The sequence below is a fragment of the Marmota marmota genome, unplaced genomic scaffold (assembly GCF_001458135.2).
Source record: "Marmota marmota marmota unplaced genomic scaffold, marMar, whole genome shotgun sequence".
In the NCBI taxonomy this organism is placed as follows: Eukaryota; Metazoa; Chordata; class Mammalia; order Rodentia; family Sciuridae; genus Marmota; species Marmota marmota.
Genome location: NW_026000026.1, coordinates 44,650,005 through 44,665,393, shown reverse-complemented (window position 1 = coordinate 44,665,393; position 15,389 = coordinate 44,650,005). Strand labels below are relative to the sequence as shown.

Sequence of the window (15,389 nt, the reverse complement as noted above, 5' to 3'; positions counted from 1 at the left end):
CTTATACACATCTATATATATGCTGTTCAGCATTTAATAAGAAGGAAATCTTGTCATTTTCAACAACATGGAGGAATTTGGAAGCCACTCTGCTAAGTAAGCTAGTCACGGAAAGACAAACATTATACTGCATAATCTCAACTTACATTTGAAATCTAAAAAAGTAAAATTCACAGAGCAAAGGATACAATGGTGGTTGTCAGGTCCTGAGGAATGTCATAGGAGGTGTGTTGATAGTTAAAGGGTATAAAGTTTTAGTTATGCAGAATGAATAAGTTCTTGAGGCCTAATAGGCAGCATGGTGTCTATATTGTAATGTTAACAATATATTGTTAATGATACTATATTGTAAACTTTTAAATTTTTCAAGAGAGTTGATCTTATATTCCCACCACAAAAAAATTACAGCTGTATGAGGTAGTGAATATATTAATTAGCTTGATTATGGTCATTGTTTTACAATGTATATGTGTATCAAAACATGTTGTACACCTTAAATATATACAATTATTATCTTTCAAAGCTGGAGAAAAAGAATCAACAAAGAATAAATAACTAGCCTTCAAAAATGTTTTTAAAAAACAGAATGAGAATGCAAATGAGTAGTTTTATGTAAAGGAACAGCAACTCTGAATTACTTTGTCATTTAAACTCAAGGTTTAATATTATAGGTGATCTGGTGAAAGGTATTTGGATGGAGTGTACCTTCTCAGTGAAAATTTTCAGTTTACACAAGTTAATTATAAGTGTGAAATACCTTTGCCGTAGAGATCTGCCCAACAGAGGCAGTAGGAGAGAGAGAAAGACAGACAGAAATGCACACACAGGTCATCAAAAACCTAAAGCCAATCCAAATGTTCATCAACAATAGAACAAATAAATTACAGTGTGTGAGTAACATGGAATATTATATATACAATAATGCCACAACAAGGGTCAGTTGCATAGCATAATACTGGGGAAAAGAAGTCAGACACAGAAGAATATATACTCTAATTTTATTATTAAAAGTTCAAAAAGTAGACTAAACTAATCTGTGATGTTATGGAGAATAGGAGTTACTTTGGAAAGAGAATGGAGGTGGGGCACAGAGAGGACTTCTGTGGGATACTGATAATGTTCTTTCTATTTTGTCTCCCCACTTCCAAGGCTGTGACTCCTGACATCATTCTCCCGCCCCCTTGCACACTCTCAGAGTTAGCTTTCATTTAGTTCTTCTGAACAGAAAAGGTTCCCATATTGGCTTTCAAACTTTTCTTCTAAACTCAAAATAAGCCTTTCAGAATATCTTCAGAACACTAAACCCCAAGATGCTTGGGGGGCAGTGGGGAGAAAGGGACAGGTTTATGGTCAGATAATTCTGTGGAATATACATCCTTACTTGAAAATCAGTGTACATTAACATGTTAAAGGCTCTTGTTTAACTGTATGTAGCCAAATATTTCTGCATGTTCTTTTTCCTTGAAGTCTTTGATTTTTCCTGTTTAAATTTCGTGTGCCCCTGCTGGAGCACACTTTGAGGATCACTGCCTCTGACCCTTTCACCATCTGTCTCGTGTACACTTGCCTCTGGATGCTACATGGATGCATCAAATTCATTCCCCCAACCACAGCCCAATTTACTTTAGAACCTCTTCTTTCTCCTACCTGCTGCCTATAAGTGTCACCACAGTACCTTGTCATTTTAACCCTGAGCACAGAAGTGACTTTAAAATGCTTCTTTCAGGCTCCATATGAAATCAGGTCTCAAGCCATAGGGAGCAGTCTTCACCTCTCTTTGCACCCACTCTGCTGCTTCCCTCACTGCTGACCTTTTTCACCAGGTTGATTGCACTGGTTTCTGACCTCTAATTCAGGTTCCACTCTTACTCCTAAAGTCCTACTTTACATCCTTGAGCACACTGAGCTTCTGGAACAGAAGCATGTTTTCCCTTCCTCTCACTGCCAGAATTAGAACTGGTTGTCCTTTCTCCATTTGCTGTAGTAAAAGCTTATATTCTGAAGCAGGGGGCACTGTGAATGGAACCCTTTATTCTTGGCTAATGACAGCTGCTAATTAGTGTTGATTTAATTGAAATCTAGTAAAATGCCTTCTTCAATATATACGTTCCTCCAATAGTGGACAAATAAGTATCTAGTGCCTTGCTAGATATAGTGTTTTAGTAGTTCACTATATTATTTTACAAAGTAGTTCCTGGAGAACCATAAGAATTTTGGTAGGTAGTATCCTTCCTTTCTTCTCTTAGTTACCTCCAAACTAACTTCCTTAAGAGTTTTCCTTAATTGTTCTTCACAGAAAAAAATAACATTAAGTTGATTTTGTTTACTCTGTTTTGTTATGAACACTAACTCTAAAATAGTATAAAATAATAGTGATTAGTTTTCCTAATTCTGAATGAATCTACAGACCAGTTTTCACAACACTTACATCCAAGTATGGTCATATTTTTTGTTCCTTGGAAATTTGCTTTTGCACTTAGGCAAATCTCTCTTGCTTAAAAATTCACCAGGAAAATAACCAGGCATAGTATGATATTATGTAGTCAAGATAAAATAGTTATTAAGATTAAGGTTTCCTCACAAAATTATGGAGAAGTAAAACATATTATTGCCTCTCCAGAATTTCTAACTTTCAGAAAGAAACATATGTGTTTCATTCCTTGTGTGCAGGCACCTCGTGCAGAAGCTCTCACCATCCTGGGTTCCCTGGTGTGCTTTCCAAATACCTACCAGGAGATCCCTTTACTACCGTCAGTGCCGGAAGTGAATGAGGTCATTACAGGAACTGAAGATGTCAAGGTACACAGAGTCTTTGATTTAACCTCAAGTTTAGCATATTGTAGTTTAGCTATATGATTATATCTTCTGTTCTTATATACTATCTACTTATTTCCTGAAATTTTGTCAAATCTTTTAAATGCTTCAGTAGTTATTTTCAGAAGTCTGTTTTAGGAGCTATAAATGTATCACATTCAGAGCATATTGCCATTAGACCTAATAGTTTATATTCCTTGGGTATTTTTTTATTAGATCTGTTTATTGTGCCTAGGGATCATAATTATGTAATGAATCATCCTTTGTAGTAATTTTATTAGATTAGTTATGCTGCATTAGTATATCAAATGAATTTATAAAGAATAATTGAAATAAGCTAAATACTCAATCCCTTTGTTGACCTGATTAAATACTACTAATAATTTGAAATTTCAGATCATTTCTTAGAGAATAAAAGTAAGCATTTGTTCTCTCCTCAACTAGCTTTTGAGGCAAAAAGTAAAAAAAAAAAAAGAAAAAAGAAAAATCCCCTGCATTAATCAATCAATCTATAATACATAATTACAATATATAATTCAATATACAGTGTGTAATCCAATTAAAGTAAAAGAAAATGGAGATTTTCCTATCTGGAGGTCTCATTGCTTTGTGAGGTTTTCATTGGATATCTAGAAACACTCCCTGAAAAGACAAGCCCAATGTTCCTCCCTCCCCAGGCTCTCCTGAAGGAAAAGTTTCCTCAGCTCCCTGGTCCTTCAGTAGCTCCTGGTTGCCTGGAACATGATCAGAACATGTGGGAAACCAACCATGACACAAAGTTTTTATTTTACTTAATTTTGTGTTTTTAGCATTACCTCATAAATATTTTACTGAAGAATGCCACAGAAGAACCAAATGAATGTGCAAGGTAAATGTTGAACAAGAGGTAAACTATTTTAGAATTTTAAGATACACTTTTATGTGTAAACAGTTAAGGTTAAAAAAACACGTTCTCTCACATTTGTTTTACACACATTAAAGTGCAGTAAGAATCATGTCGGGAAAAATTTTGCTTGATTATTTAAAAAGTTGTCATTACTAAGTGAAAATAGTAAGATATACACTCTCTTGTCTAAGAAAAAGTACGATTACAAATATATATATGTTTTCCATAATGTTTATCCAAAATGGAAGGATAAACAGTTTATTCAAATGATGTATGTATAGGGTAGTGATTTTCAACTGTTGCTGATTGTGTGCCCCAAAAGACATTTGGCAGTTCTGGAAACATTTTGGTTGCTTCTGCCAGGCATCTGAAGCTGCTAACAGTTTGTGACCATCTAGATGCTTCTATATCCAAATTCTATACATTTTAATATGTAATATTTTTTATTTGAACTTTTTTTCTATTTTCCATTATAATTTCTTTATTGATTCATAAGTTTTTAGATGTATTTTTCTTAATTCCCAAGCATATAGTTATTTCTGTTTATCTTTTTACTACTGATGTCTTTTGCATTTGGGATCAAAAGTCTCTTTGTCTTTAAAATTGCTGAAACTTGTTCTATGACCCACTATATAATCAGTTTTTTCATATGTTTTATATATTGTTGAAAAGAATGTATACATTGTTCTCTGACTGTTGAACATAGTGTTCTAGGTGTTTCCATTATATTAATTATTTTAAAACAAGTGCTTCATATATTCTGTATCCTTTCTAAGTTTTTTCATCAATTTGATCATTTATTGAAAGAGATACATTATATTTTTCTATTATGATCACATTTGTTTGTTTTTCCTTGTATTTCTGTCACATTTGCTTTATATATTTTGAGTTTGTTATTAATTGCATACAAGTTTATAGTTTCCCTTTTCCTATAGTGAATCAAATCTCATACTTATATAGTAATCCTATTTATTTCTAAGGATGATTTTTTTTATATTAAAGACTACTTTATCTGATATTTACAACTATTTTATACTTTCTGTTCTTTTAAATTTTTCTGTCTGAATTTTTCTCTTTCAGATACCTTTGTTCAAACTATATATATCTGGGTCTTATAAATTTACCTGTCTGATCTTTATCTTTTAACTGAAACTGTGGTTTGTTTCTATTCTTCATAATTACTGATCTGTTGGATGTATTGTCATCTTATTTAATACTTTGTTTTAGTTGAGCTTTCTCAATATTTCTTTCATTTCCTCTTTCTTGCTGTCATTTCCTGCCTCCTGTTTTTTTTTTCTTTTCTTGATTTTTTTCTCACAATCTACTTAGTATCTCTATCTTAAAGAAACCATAAACGCTTTTTTTTAGTTATTTTAGAGATTATCATATAAGTTTCAAGGATACGTACCAGTTCTGAAGTTAGTTTCTCTTTACTCTCTTCCTGTACAATACCTGCTCCTTAGAACTTAATTTCCTGATTTAGCCCCTACTTCATTGCCACTGCTCCTTTCCTATCTCCTGTGTTGACCTTTCCTTCTCTACCTAATCTCTGAATATTAGAGTGAATCAGTGTTTAGGACTGGGCCTGTTTTTTCTCCATGACTTCCTGGGTGCTAATGAGTCTTTGTATACTATTCTAACCAACCTTCAAATGCCATCTACTTGCTGACGATCCTAATTTATTTACCTGGATCTTTAGTAAACCCCTTATATACTTAGACTTACATATTAAACTGCTTACTTGACATCTCAATTTGAATGTTTTAACATATCCAAACTTAATGCAACCATAACTGAATCCTTTAGTCTGCCTTCCGAAACCTCTGCCTCCCCTACAAGCCTGACTGCCCCTTAGATATCATTTCAATAAATGGCACCACCATCTACCCAGGTTTTAAACCCAGAAATTTGTAAGAAATCTTTAATTTCTCATTTTTCCCACACCTATCATATTTACACCATCAACAAGTCTTGGCAATTCCTTTTTCTCCCCTTTTTTCTTTAGCATAGAAAGCCAAATTTCTGTAGAGTTAAAAAATAGACAAAAAAACAAATTTTGAATTTTTTCTGTGATATAAGAAGGCTGATTCATAGTGGGAGAGGGAGAGGGAGCATGGGAGGAATAGACGAACTCTAGATGGGGCAGAGGGGTTGGAGGAGAAGGGAAGGCCTGGCATGAGGTTAGAAATGATGGTGGAATATTATGGTCATTATTATCCAAAGTACATGTTTGAAGACATGAATTGGTGTAAATATACTTTGTATACAACCAGAAATATAAAAATTGTGCTTTATATGTGTAATAAGAATTGTAATGCATTCTTCTGTCATATATAAATTAAATAAATAAATAAATAATTGAGAAACACCCCCCCCCCAATAAATAGAATCAAAATGTGTATGGTATGATCCTGTTTTCCTGGCAGAATATCTTGTTCTAGCACAGTGTTTAAAAAAAAAAGTAAAATTAATTTTGAAAGTTGCATTAAAATACTTTAAAGTAAAATACAGGGTTTTTCTTATGTAAGCAGTAGGCATTGTACATATTATTATAAGGAAGACAATTGTAAACTCAGTTTTCAATAATTTACTAAGATTTGTGTTTTTTACTTTTGCTCCAAACTTTATCAAAATAATAAAATGTAATAAATTAGTTTTAATAAAAATAAGTGATACATGAGCTGCGACAATTAACAGAAAACATGCCACTCACTTCATAAAATATTTAAATACTAATCATTATCAATGTTTCTATTTTTCCTGAAAATTGATCTGTTTGAAGTTCCCTATCTACTCTCTCAAGAAGACGTTCTGTTAATGTATTTTTTGATTTTTGCTGCCTTGAATAAACAGATTTAAAATATTTCTCTTTTGAAAATATTAAGGAAATATATAATTTCATAAGCATTTTTCTTCTTTTCCTTCTTTTTTAAAAAGATGCATCGCCATTTGCTCACTTGGGGTCTGGATCTGTGAAGAGCTTGCACAGTGTACCAGCCATCCTCAAGTGAAAGAAGCCATCAATGTGATAGGTGTAACTTTGAAGGTATTACCAATTCTTGGTATTTATTTCACATTAAACTATCTCCTAAGTATTTTTTATTTTAGTTTAAATCGAAATTGTTTGTTGCCTCTTATGTTAAAAAAAGGAGGTGATTCAGAATTCCCTTTTTTGAGAGTCCTGTCAGTATGCTATGAGGTCACCAATGGCTGCTTACCCCATTGGCAGCTACCATCAGTCCACTGATTCATCTCCTGCTGGGCAGGTCCTAGGACAAGGAGGACAGCTGTTGTCTATTGATGAGGGTGACAAGAAAGTGAGATTTCATGTCCCACACTCTTCAACATGACTGAGAAAGACCCCCACAGCTTCCAGTTTAGAGCACTGAGTGTTAATACTTCATTGTGCTGAACTTTCAGTATTTATAGGACATCTTTCTTTGCTTTGTTAATGAGAAGAGTTATCATTTATTGGGCCCTCAAACAAGGTAGGAATAATGATAAACTTTCTAAATGCTTTTATGAGTATTTATGATAGCTCTTTAAGGTAGATGTTATACTCACCAGAGAACATCAAGACCCAGAGAAATTAAGTTTTAAGTCTAAGGTTATTCAGGTAAAAGTGATGGAATCAGCATTGAAAGTAGATCTGTGTGATATTAAAGACATAACTGAACTTTTAATTATGCTGGTAGGTTGCTTCCTAAATGAGAGCTTCAATCCTGTGCTATCATGGTTCTTACTTAAAAATGTTGGTAAGGTTAGCATTGCCATAATTATATTTTCAGAACCAGTGAGCACCTTGTCCTGCCAGACACTGTGCTGAGAGCTTTGTGGTAGTTCTCAGTGGCAAGGTGAATGTCCCCATTTTACCATTGGAAGAATTGAAGTTCAAGAGAGTTAAGGAACTTATTTAAGTGTATGAGACGCCCTAGCTGAGTCAAAATTAAAGTCATAAACCATCCATCTGATACCTATGTCCAGGCCCTTCTTGCCCACCCTTCTTTGCTGCTTGCCACATGGAGCTATAATAGCAACAGCAATCAATAGCTGATGCTGGAACAGTCATCATCAGACCAGTGATATCCCCTGAGTTCATCATCTAATTGTATTCCCCATCCTTGTCTGGGCATTGGGCCCTCAATGATCTGGACCCCGCTGATCAAACTCAGGGCTTCTTGTTCCCCAAGTGTACCTTTGACACTGCCCCATCACCTTATCCTCCCCTGTCTCTCCTCCACAATTGCTGTGGTGAGTGATGCCAGTTACATCATAGGAGGTAGAAAAATTCTTGCTGTGATTCCTGTGATGAAGAATGGAAAACTATTTAACCACAATACCATATTGTGAGTGTTCTTTCTGGACAGGATGCTGACCACTGGCCTTTGTCATCATACTCATTCCTTAGAACCATCCTGTGAACCACCTGTACTTCACAGATGGGAGAAATGTACTGACTGGGAGTCTGGGGAACTTTCCAGGTCAAACCCAGGATACTCTAGCCATGTGTGTGAGGATTTTGTACACCAAATGCAGAACACTTATGATTCCCTAAGCCACAAAGAAATATTTACATGTGATTAGTAACAGAAAGGTCCCATTTCATTTTTTAAATATCTTATTTAAGGTAGATGTTTATCTCAATCTAAGATTTATTTTTCAAATTTTAATTTTACTTAAATTTAGACATATATATTTAATGCAAAGTGTTTCCCCCATTCCTATCCCTTACCTGGAAAAACTGTTTAGAAGTCAATAATGTCATTCATAAATACATATATGAATATATGTATGTATATATGTTTATAGTATAGAAGAGGGAAAGAAATAGATAACAGAGTAAAGGGATAAATGGATTTTCTTCTTTGCATTTCTGTGACTTTTCAAAGTTTCTACAGTTCTTCTGTAATTAATAGGAAAAACATAAGGTACCCTAAAAAATGCAATTAAACGTACTGAGTTCTTATTCTGTCAGACAACCATTAAGCACAGTCCTACTGAGTCCTCCACAACTCTGGAGAGATGCTCTCTTTTATTTAGGAATAAAAGAGAAGGAGCACAAGGAAGAAAGGAACTGGTTCCAGCTTGATTTAAGCCATTGACTTAAGCATATTGACTTTAAGTCCTGTTCTCTGGGGACACTTCCATCTGATTCCTGTTTAAGGACATAGTATATAAATCTAAGAAGAACTGAGGACTACAAAGGAAAGAGTTACCAGAAAGAACAAAGGAATTGGCAACCACTTTGAGTCAAAGGACTTGAGGGAGTCTCTGAGACTGCCAGGAGGGAGAAAAATGAAGAGGCGACAGTAGCAATGGTTTTGGTTTCCTGCTCCCAGATGGTTTATACTGCAGAGAATACAAGCTCCTAGGACTCCATATAGTTTCCAGCATTGCCTTTCTTATAACTGAGCCCTTCAGAAACAGCCAACAGAGGTGACCCAAGTGTGCTCACAGATGTGGGAGGGGCACAACCAGCCATGAACTGGGGAGGTTTTCCCCAAGGGGTGTTAATGTAAACATGTCTGCAGCCACAGTGAGTGGGATCAGCCCAGTTGGGCTACTGTACAAAGAATTTCACTCCTCCACTTGTTTGCATTTGGTGGGGCAGCAGATGAGTGTCTGGTGTGTGGTGGTTCTAGGCTACCAGCACACTCAGAAACTCTGGATGTTCCACCTTGGAGGACTGAACTATAGAAATAGAGAGGCAGGGTTGGGGCTGTAGCTCAGAGGCAGAGCACTTGCCTAGCATGTGTGAGGCACTGGGTTCAATCCTCAGCACCACATAAAAATAAATAAATAAAGGCATTCTGTCCATTTACAGCTACAAAAAATAAAAATAAAGAAATAGAGAGGCATAGGCTAAGGCTCAGGCAAACAGCTCATCCCTTCCTCCCTGAGCAACCTGCTCTCAGCCCCACCTACTGCTCTTTCCCCTACCTGCTCTCCCAGGCATCATTGACTTTCTCCTTCAACATGGTGTGACCAGGGTACTAGGACAGGGTACTGTGCAGGGCATACAGAACCAGGACAGGTCCCTGCCAGCCCCATGACACTGTCAGTTCTTTAAAGTAGGATCTGCCTGTCCTTTTCATCTTATTCCTTTAATTGTCTGCTTTTAATTCATGTTGGCACATTGTCAGTTTTCCTTTGCTGTGTGCTGGATGAGTGAATGAATGACTTGTTTCATCTCCACCATTCCCCACCTCGTTCTTATATGTCAGTACTGCCACCCTTATGGTAGCTTCTACTCTTCCTGAGGTCCTTTCCTACCTTAGTACCTGTGCCCTGATACACCCCACACAGGAAACCCTGGCTCTCCATTTGCATTCTTCCAGGCACAGCTCAGCTCTTTCCCCGCTCTGTAGTCTTTTTTTCTGCCTGTCGTGTCTCCCCCTCTCTCTGCCCAAAGCCCTTTTGTCTTGCCTGCTACAGGTCTCACCATTTTCTTCTTGTATATTTCTAGCTTCCCGAATTAAGAGACTTGCCAGCATCCACTCCCTTTTTCCCAGTCCCTCAGCATTTTATCTTCCCTTAAGCTTACCATGCACATCCTTCAGGAAGCCATGCTAGGCATTAGGTATAAAATAGTGACTCATAATATGTAGGAAAATAATCAACATGTCAGATAGGTCCTGACAGCCCTAGTGCCATGAAGGATATATAACAAGGATGAGATGAAGCTGAAGTGCTGGAAGTGGTAGGCTGCCAATCATTTGGATGAGTGTGGTGGCCTCCTGCAGGAGATGACTTTTTTTGCCAGAATCAGAAAGATGAAACAGTGCAAGCTCCACTGGGTATGGGTGTTCAGGCAAAGCTAGGAGTGGGTACAAAGGCAAGGGCAGAAAAAAGCCAGGGTGTTGGAGAAATGGAAGAAGGCTAGTAGAGATCGGGTCATCTGGGTCTAGATGGCTGTGGAAGGTTATGAAGAGCTATGGGTCTACCTCACACCTCTCAGGTAGTGCCTATCAGTAACTGTTTATTCTGTAGAATTAAAATTAATCATATTTTCCTTACCTTCTTTGTCATCTTGTGTGCTTGTCACTGGGTACTAAACATTGACCTTTCAGTGTTATTTGTATTGTGCACATGTCAGTTGGTGGCTACTTCATGTGACTTGAGTGAGTTTTTCTAGTCCAGTGACAGATCACTGACAAATTCTTCTGCTCTAGCTAATGAGTAACAGATAGTCTTGTAACCCCAGGTTCTGGCTAGGGAGAAAAGGACAGGGTGCCCTTTCATGTTCCCCTAGCATAGTAAAGTAAGGTCTTTCAAATACTGCCTCTTTGACATCTATCTCACAAGAAATGGAAGCATCTAGAAGATGGTGGTGGTAGAGACACACACCAGACTCAGGAGTGGCATTCAAAGTTAATGAGTGTGCCATAACTCAAGAGTTACGTTCTCAGAGTCTCTAATTTTACAGACTATAGTATGTTAAACATATAGGCCAAGTTTCATTTCAAAATATAGAAATTTATTTGATCAATCCCTTTGTCTCTATGTATAAAATGAAGAGAACATCTACTTTACAGAGCTGTCAATGAAGATTTATCAATAAGAGAATGAGTAAAATTCTTGTAAAAGGTTCAGTGGATTCCCTAAGTACATGCATGAAAACATGAATGGTGTGACTTGTACTTTGTGTACAACCAGAGATATGAAAAATTGAGCTCTATATGTGTAATATGAATTGTAATGCATTCTACTGTCATATATAACAAATTAGAATAAATTTTTAAAAGATGAAAAAAAAGTGATGTGAAAAAAACTTTTTGTAAAATCAGAGTAATGGGAGTATTGGGGAGTGAAATTGATGAAATTATGTTTTATGTATGTACAATCATGCTGCAATGAAAGTAACTGTTCTGTATAATTAAAATGTACCAATAAAAAAATAAATGCTGAAAACAAAAAGGTTCAGCGGATAAGGGACATTCAGCAACATAGTCTATTATGTAATTTCCTGTAGTTGGAAAAAAAAATGGTTTATGTGAGCTGAAGTTTTTCAATTTCAAGTGATTAAATGGCAGCTACTTATTTCTATACAAAAATTGTATAAATTGACATAATTAAGCTAAACAAGAGCCAGTTTTAGAATGGTGGTGTGATCATGTATGACTTCTCTATTAATCATAGTTTTCATCAATTTTATGCAAAACAAATATACTGTAATCTGAGAAGAAATTTTATTCTTCCTTAGGGATAGATAATACACCTGTCATGTATTTATTTTGGAATTTTGTTTCCTTTTATAGTTTCCTAACAAAATTGTGGCTCAGGTAGCCTGTGATATTCTTCAGTTGCTGGTTTCCTACTGGGAAAAACTTCAGATGTTTGAAACCTCTCTGCCTCGGAAAATGGCAGAAGTAAGTCCTTTTCCTTGAATGCTAAAACATACACATTTCCTTTTTAGTATATTTGATATCTGATTAATTAGAGACTCTCAAATAATTACTAGAGAACCAACCATTAAATTGCGATGTGGGTCTCATAAGAGCAAGCTGGACTTGTTCTTCTCAGCTATGATTCTAGGCACTACAGAAAGAAGCCAGCAGTGTTCCAGGGCAGACACTGATACTTGGGGAGTTTGAAAGGCAGATACATCCACAACAAAGAGACCTTTTATGGATTGGGTCTTCATTCATCTCAAGTAATTTGGATGGTGCCAACAAGGAGTAAGAAGCTGGTTATGATGCCCTCTGTGCAGGGCGGAGGAGGTGTCTGTTGTGTAAAGCAGGAGTTCCTCCAAGACAAAGCCCTGGACCCTGCTTTCTGTCATAGCATGATTACCCATCTGTGATGAGATTACCACTGTAATACCCTCTTGTTCCATTGGTTGGTGGGATTGGAGAGGAGAAGGATCAGGAAGAATAATTTCAACCATAGCATCCTAAAGTGAGTTCCATCTAAGAATGCTTTGCTTATATCTGAGCAAGTGTCCTCACTCATAGGTACCTGGTGGCAAGTCACATCCATTCCTGCCAATTTTTATAGCTGCACTTTTAAAACATGTTCTGTCTTTACACATCCAGGGGTAACTGTTTGAAGAAATTTGATTTGTCCCCATAAGGGATTGTAGTGTGAGAGAAGAAGTGATGTTGATTTATTTTCTCTCAGCCCTAGACAAATTTCACTGGAAAGATTACTTTGTTCTCCCAGAAACACATCAGAAGTCAAATATTTTTTTTTTTTTTTTATCTTAAGTGACCTACAGTGAAATAGAGCTTTGGATATAGTAATATAAGATGTAAAATGTAAAGTTGGATTTTAGGGCAACCCTATAGTTTGTCACCTAAACAGGAATACTTTTGTGAATTAAAGGGGTGCTATGACAGCAGGACAGCAGGTACAGACTGGGGTAATTATAAGAAATTGAATAGGAACATTTTCATAATTACTCTTAAGTCCTTTTTTATTTCAATATGAAAAGTGAGAGAACTGATGGTAGAAGTTATATATATGACTGCAATGAGAGGTAGTCCTTTCCCTTGAGCCCCCAATTACACCACCAACAGATTATGTGGAAACCAGATATGCCCCCATGCCTTCCCATAATTTTCAAGATCATACCACACAACTGACCCTCAGCTTTATATCACCTTCCTCCAGTGAGTTAGCACAAAGCTGGATTTCATTGCAAGGTCACCTTTTAAGATATGGCTTCTAAAACTATTATGCTGGTCTTTTTGGCACTTATCTTTTATGCAGATCCTTGTGGCTACAATTGCTTTCCTATTACCAAGTGCTGAGTACTCTTCAGTGGAAACAGATAAGAAGGTAGGTGGCACATTAGCTAACTTTTCTCTAGAGTTTGTTTTTAAATGTAAGACAGAATTATAAATGTAGTATAAATAGTGATAGCCTTTATAATATCTGCATACATTGATTTTAACAGATTATTAACAGATTTTAACAGATGCATTAATTTTTATGAAAACTCTATCTTATATTTACTTATCTACCTAGAATTTGGGTGTCCATTCAATAATTTGTATATAGAAAGAATTTTCTTATATATTATTATACATAGTGATGTTTAAAAGACTGCAACATAACATAATATTTCTTCTTCCAGTTTATTGTATCCTTACTCCTCTGCCTCTTGGACTGGTGCATGGCATTGCCAGTGAATACCCTTCTCCATCCTGTGTCCACAGTGGTCCTGGAGGAGCAGCACCCATCCCGGGCCCCCTTGCTGGATTATATCTATAGGGTAAGTCTTCACTTGAGCCTCAAGGCATGGACTATGGACCTACATGTCAGAAAACTACCAAAATGTCTTTTGTGCACTTATTTATCTATGCCCTTTTGAAAAAGGACTCGTGACGAGTTAAAATATTTAAAAAGAATAACTTGAGATCTGAAAGGAGGAAGATAAAGTTTTAGAGAAGTAATGATTACCAAGTTAAAAATTCATGCATTTTTATGACTCTCATCTTTAATTTTAAGTAGGCTATTCTTTGATCAGTATTCCCCAATTTTTATGGAATGTGGTCTCTGGGTACTTAATTTAGAAAAGACTTATTTATATTATAGGAATAATCACAGTGTTCACTTGCCAAAAATCTGTTTATGCAAGGTAGGAAAATGTATAATAGTTACAGTAATCTGGTTGCTTTAAAAAACATTAAAAATAAATTAAAGAAGTTAATCTCGTGAAAAATAAGAATACTTCAAAAATCTTAGTTAAATTTGCTTTTACTAAACTATACTTTAAAAATTGTTCATGGGATCATGAGTCATGCTGATTTAAACTTAAAAACTGTCTTGAATTGGCCAGTAGGCTCTGCTCATTGAGCCCATTCTGCCCTCCACCACAAATAACTTATCCCCCAGCCACCCTTCACCTCCTGATTCATTTTCTTCTACCTGTGTCTCCTTTGGTGGATGGAGGAGGCCTTAGGTATGTGCAATCACTGAGAATGGTGAAATAATCACTTTTTAACTTTTCTTTTGCTTTGAGAATATATTTATTGTCATTGATGTGAAAGAACACATCAGTGTCTTGCTAACAGCAAAAAGATATTTAAGGATGAAAAAGACCCAATTTTTTTAAATATTTTTTTTTAGCTGTAGTTGGACACAATACCTTTATTTCATTTATTTTTATGTGATGCTGAGGATTGAACCCAGGGCTTTGCACATGCTAGGCGAGCGCTCTACCGCTGAGCCACAACCCCAGCAGGACCCAATGTTTTGAAGTATTCCCAAATAGGAGTCTTAGCTCTTAAGAGCCATGGTGATTGGACATCATGAGTATCAGGGGACAGGAGATGATGACATCCAGGGTGCCATTTCATCTGTTTTCCACAGGTTCTGCACTGCTGTGTTTGTGGCTCAAGCACATACACCCAACAAAGTCACTATACACTGACTCTGGCTGACTTGTCATCCACGGATTATGACCCCTTTCTGCCGCTGGCAAACGTGAAGAGCTCTGAGGCAGTTCAGTATCATTCATCAGCAGAACTGGGGAACCTGCTGACTGTTGAAGAGGGTGAGTATCGTTCCAAATATATCTTGTGAATAAGAGAAGGAAAGATTGAAGCCTTTTGTCCAGTGCTTGCTGTGTTATTATTACTGTTTTTAACCTGGTTGTTGAAGTTAAAATCCTAGTTTTTAGAGTCCTCTATGGATGGCAAATTCTGCTTTCCCTTTTTGTTTCCCTGGGGTTTTTTTGCTGTTT

General features: G+C 36.3%; 1 protein-coding gene across 1 annotated transcript in view; it reads left to right on the top strand.

Annotated features, from left to right (window-relative positions):
- Positions 1–15,389, top strand: part of Ralgapa2 (Ral GTPase activating protein catalytic subunit alpha 2) — a 293,361-nt gene that overhangs the window by 150,260 nt on the left and 127,712 nt on the right. The window contains exons 26-32 of the mRNA XM_048811857.1: positions 2,671–2,799; positions 3,624–3,682; positions 6,638–6,746; positions 11,959–12,069; positions 13,412–13,480; positions 13,779–13,916; positions 15,017–15,200. Of these exons, the coding sequence (XP_048667814.1) occupies positions 2,671–2,799; positions 3,624–3,682; positions 6,638–6,746; positions 11,959–12,069; positions 13,412–13,480; positions 13,779–13,916; positions 15,017–15,200 (799 nt within the window). The remainder of the gene's footprint in view (positions 1–2,670; positions 2,800–3,623; positions 3,683–6,637; positions 6,747–11,958; positions 12,070–13,411; positions 13,481–13,778; positions 13,917–15,016; positions 15,201–15,389) is intronic.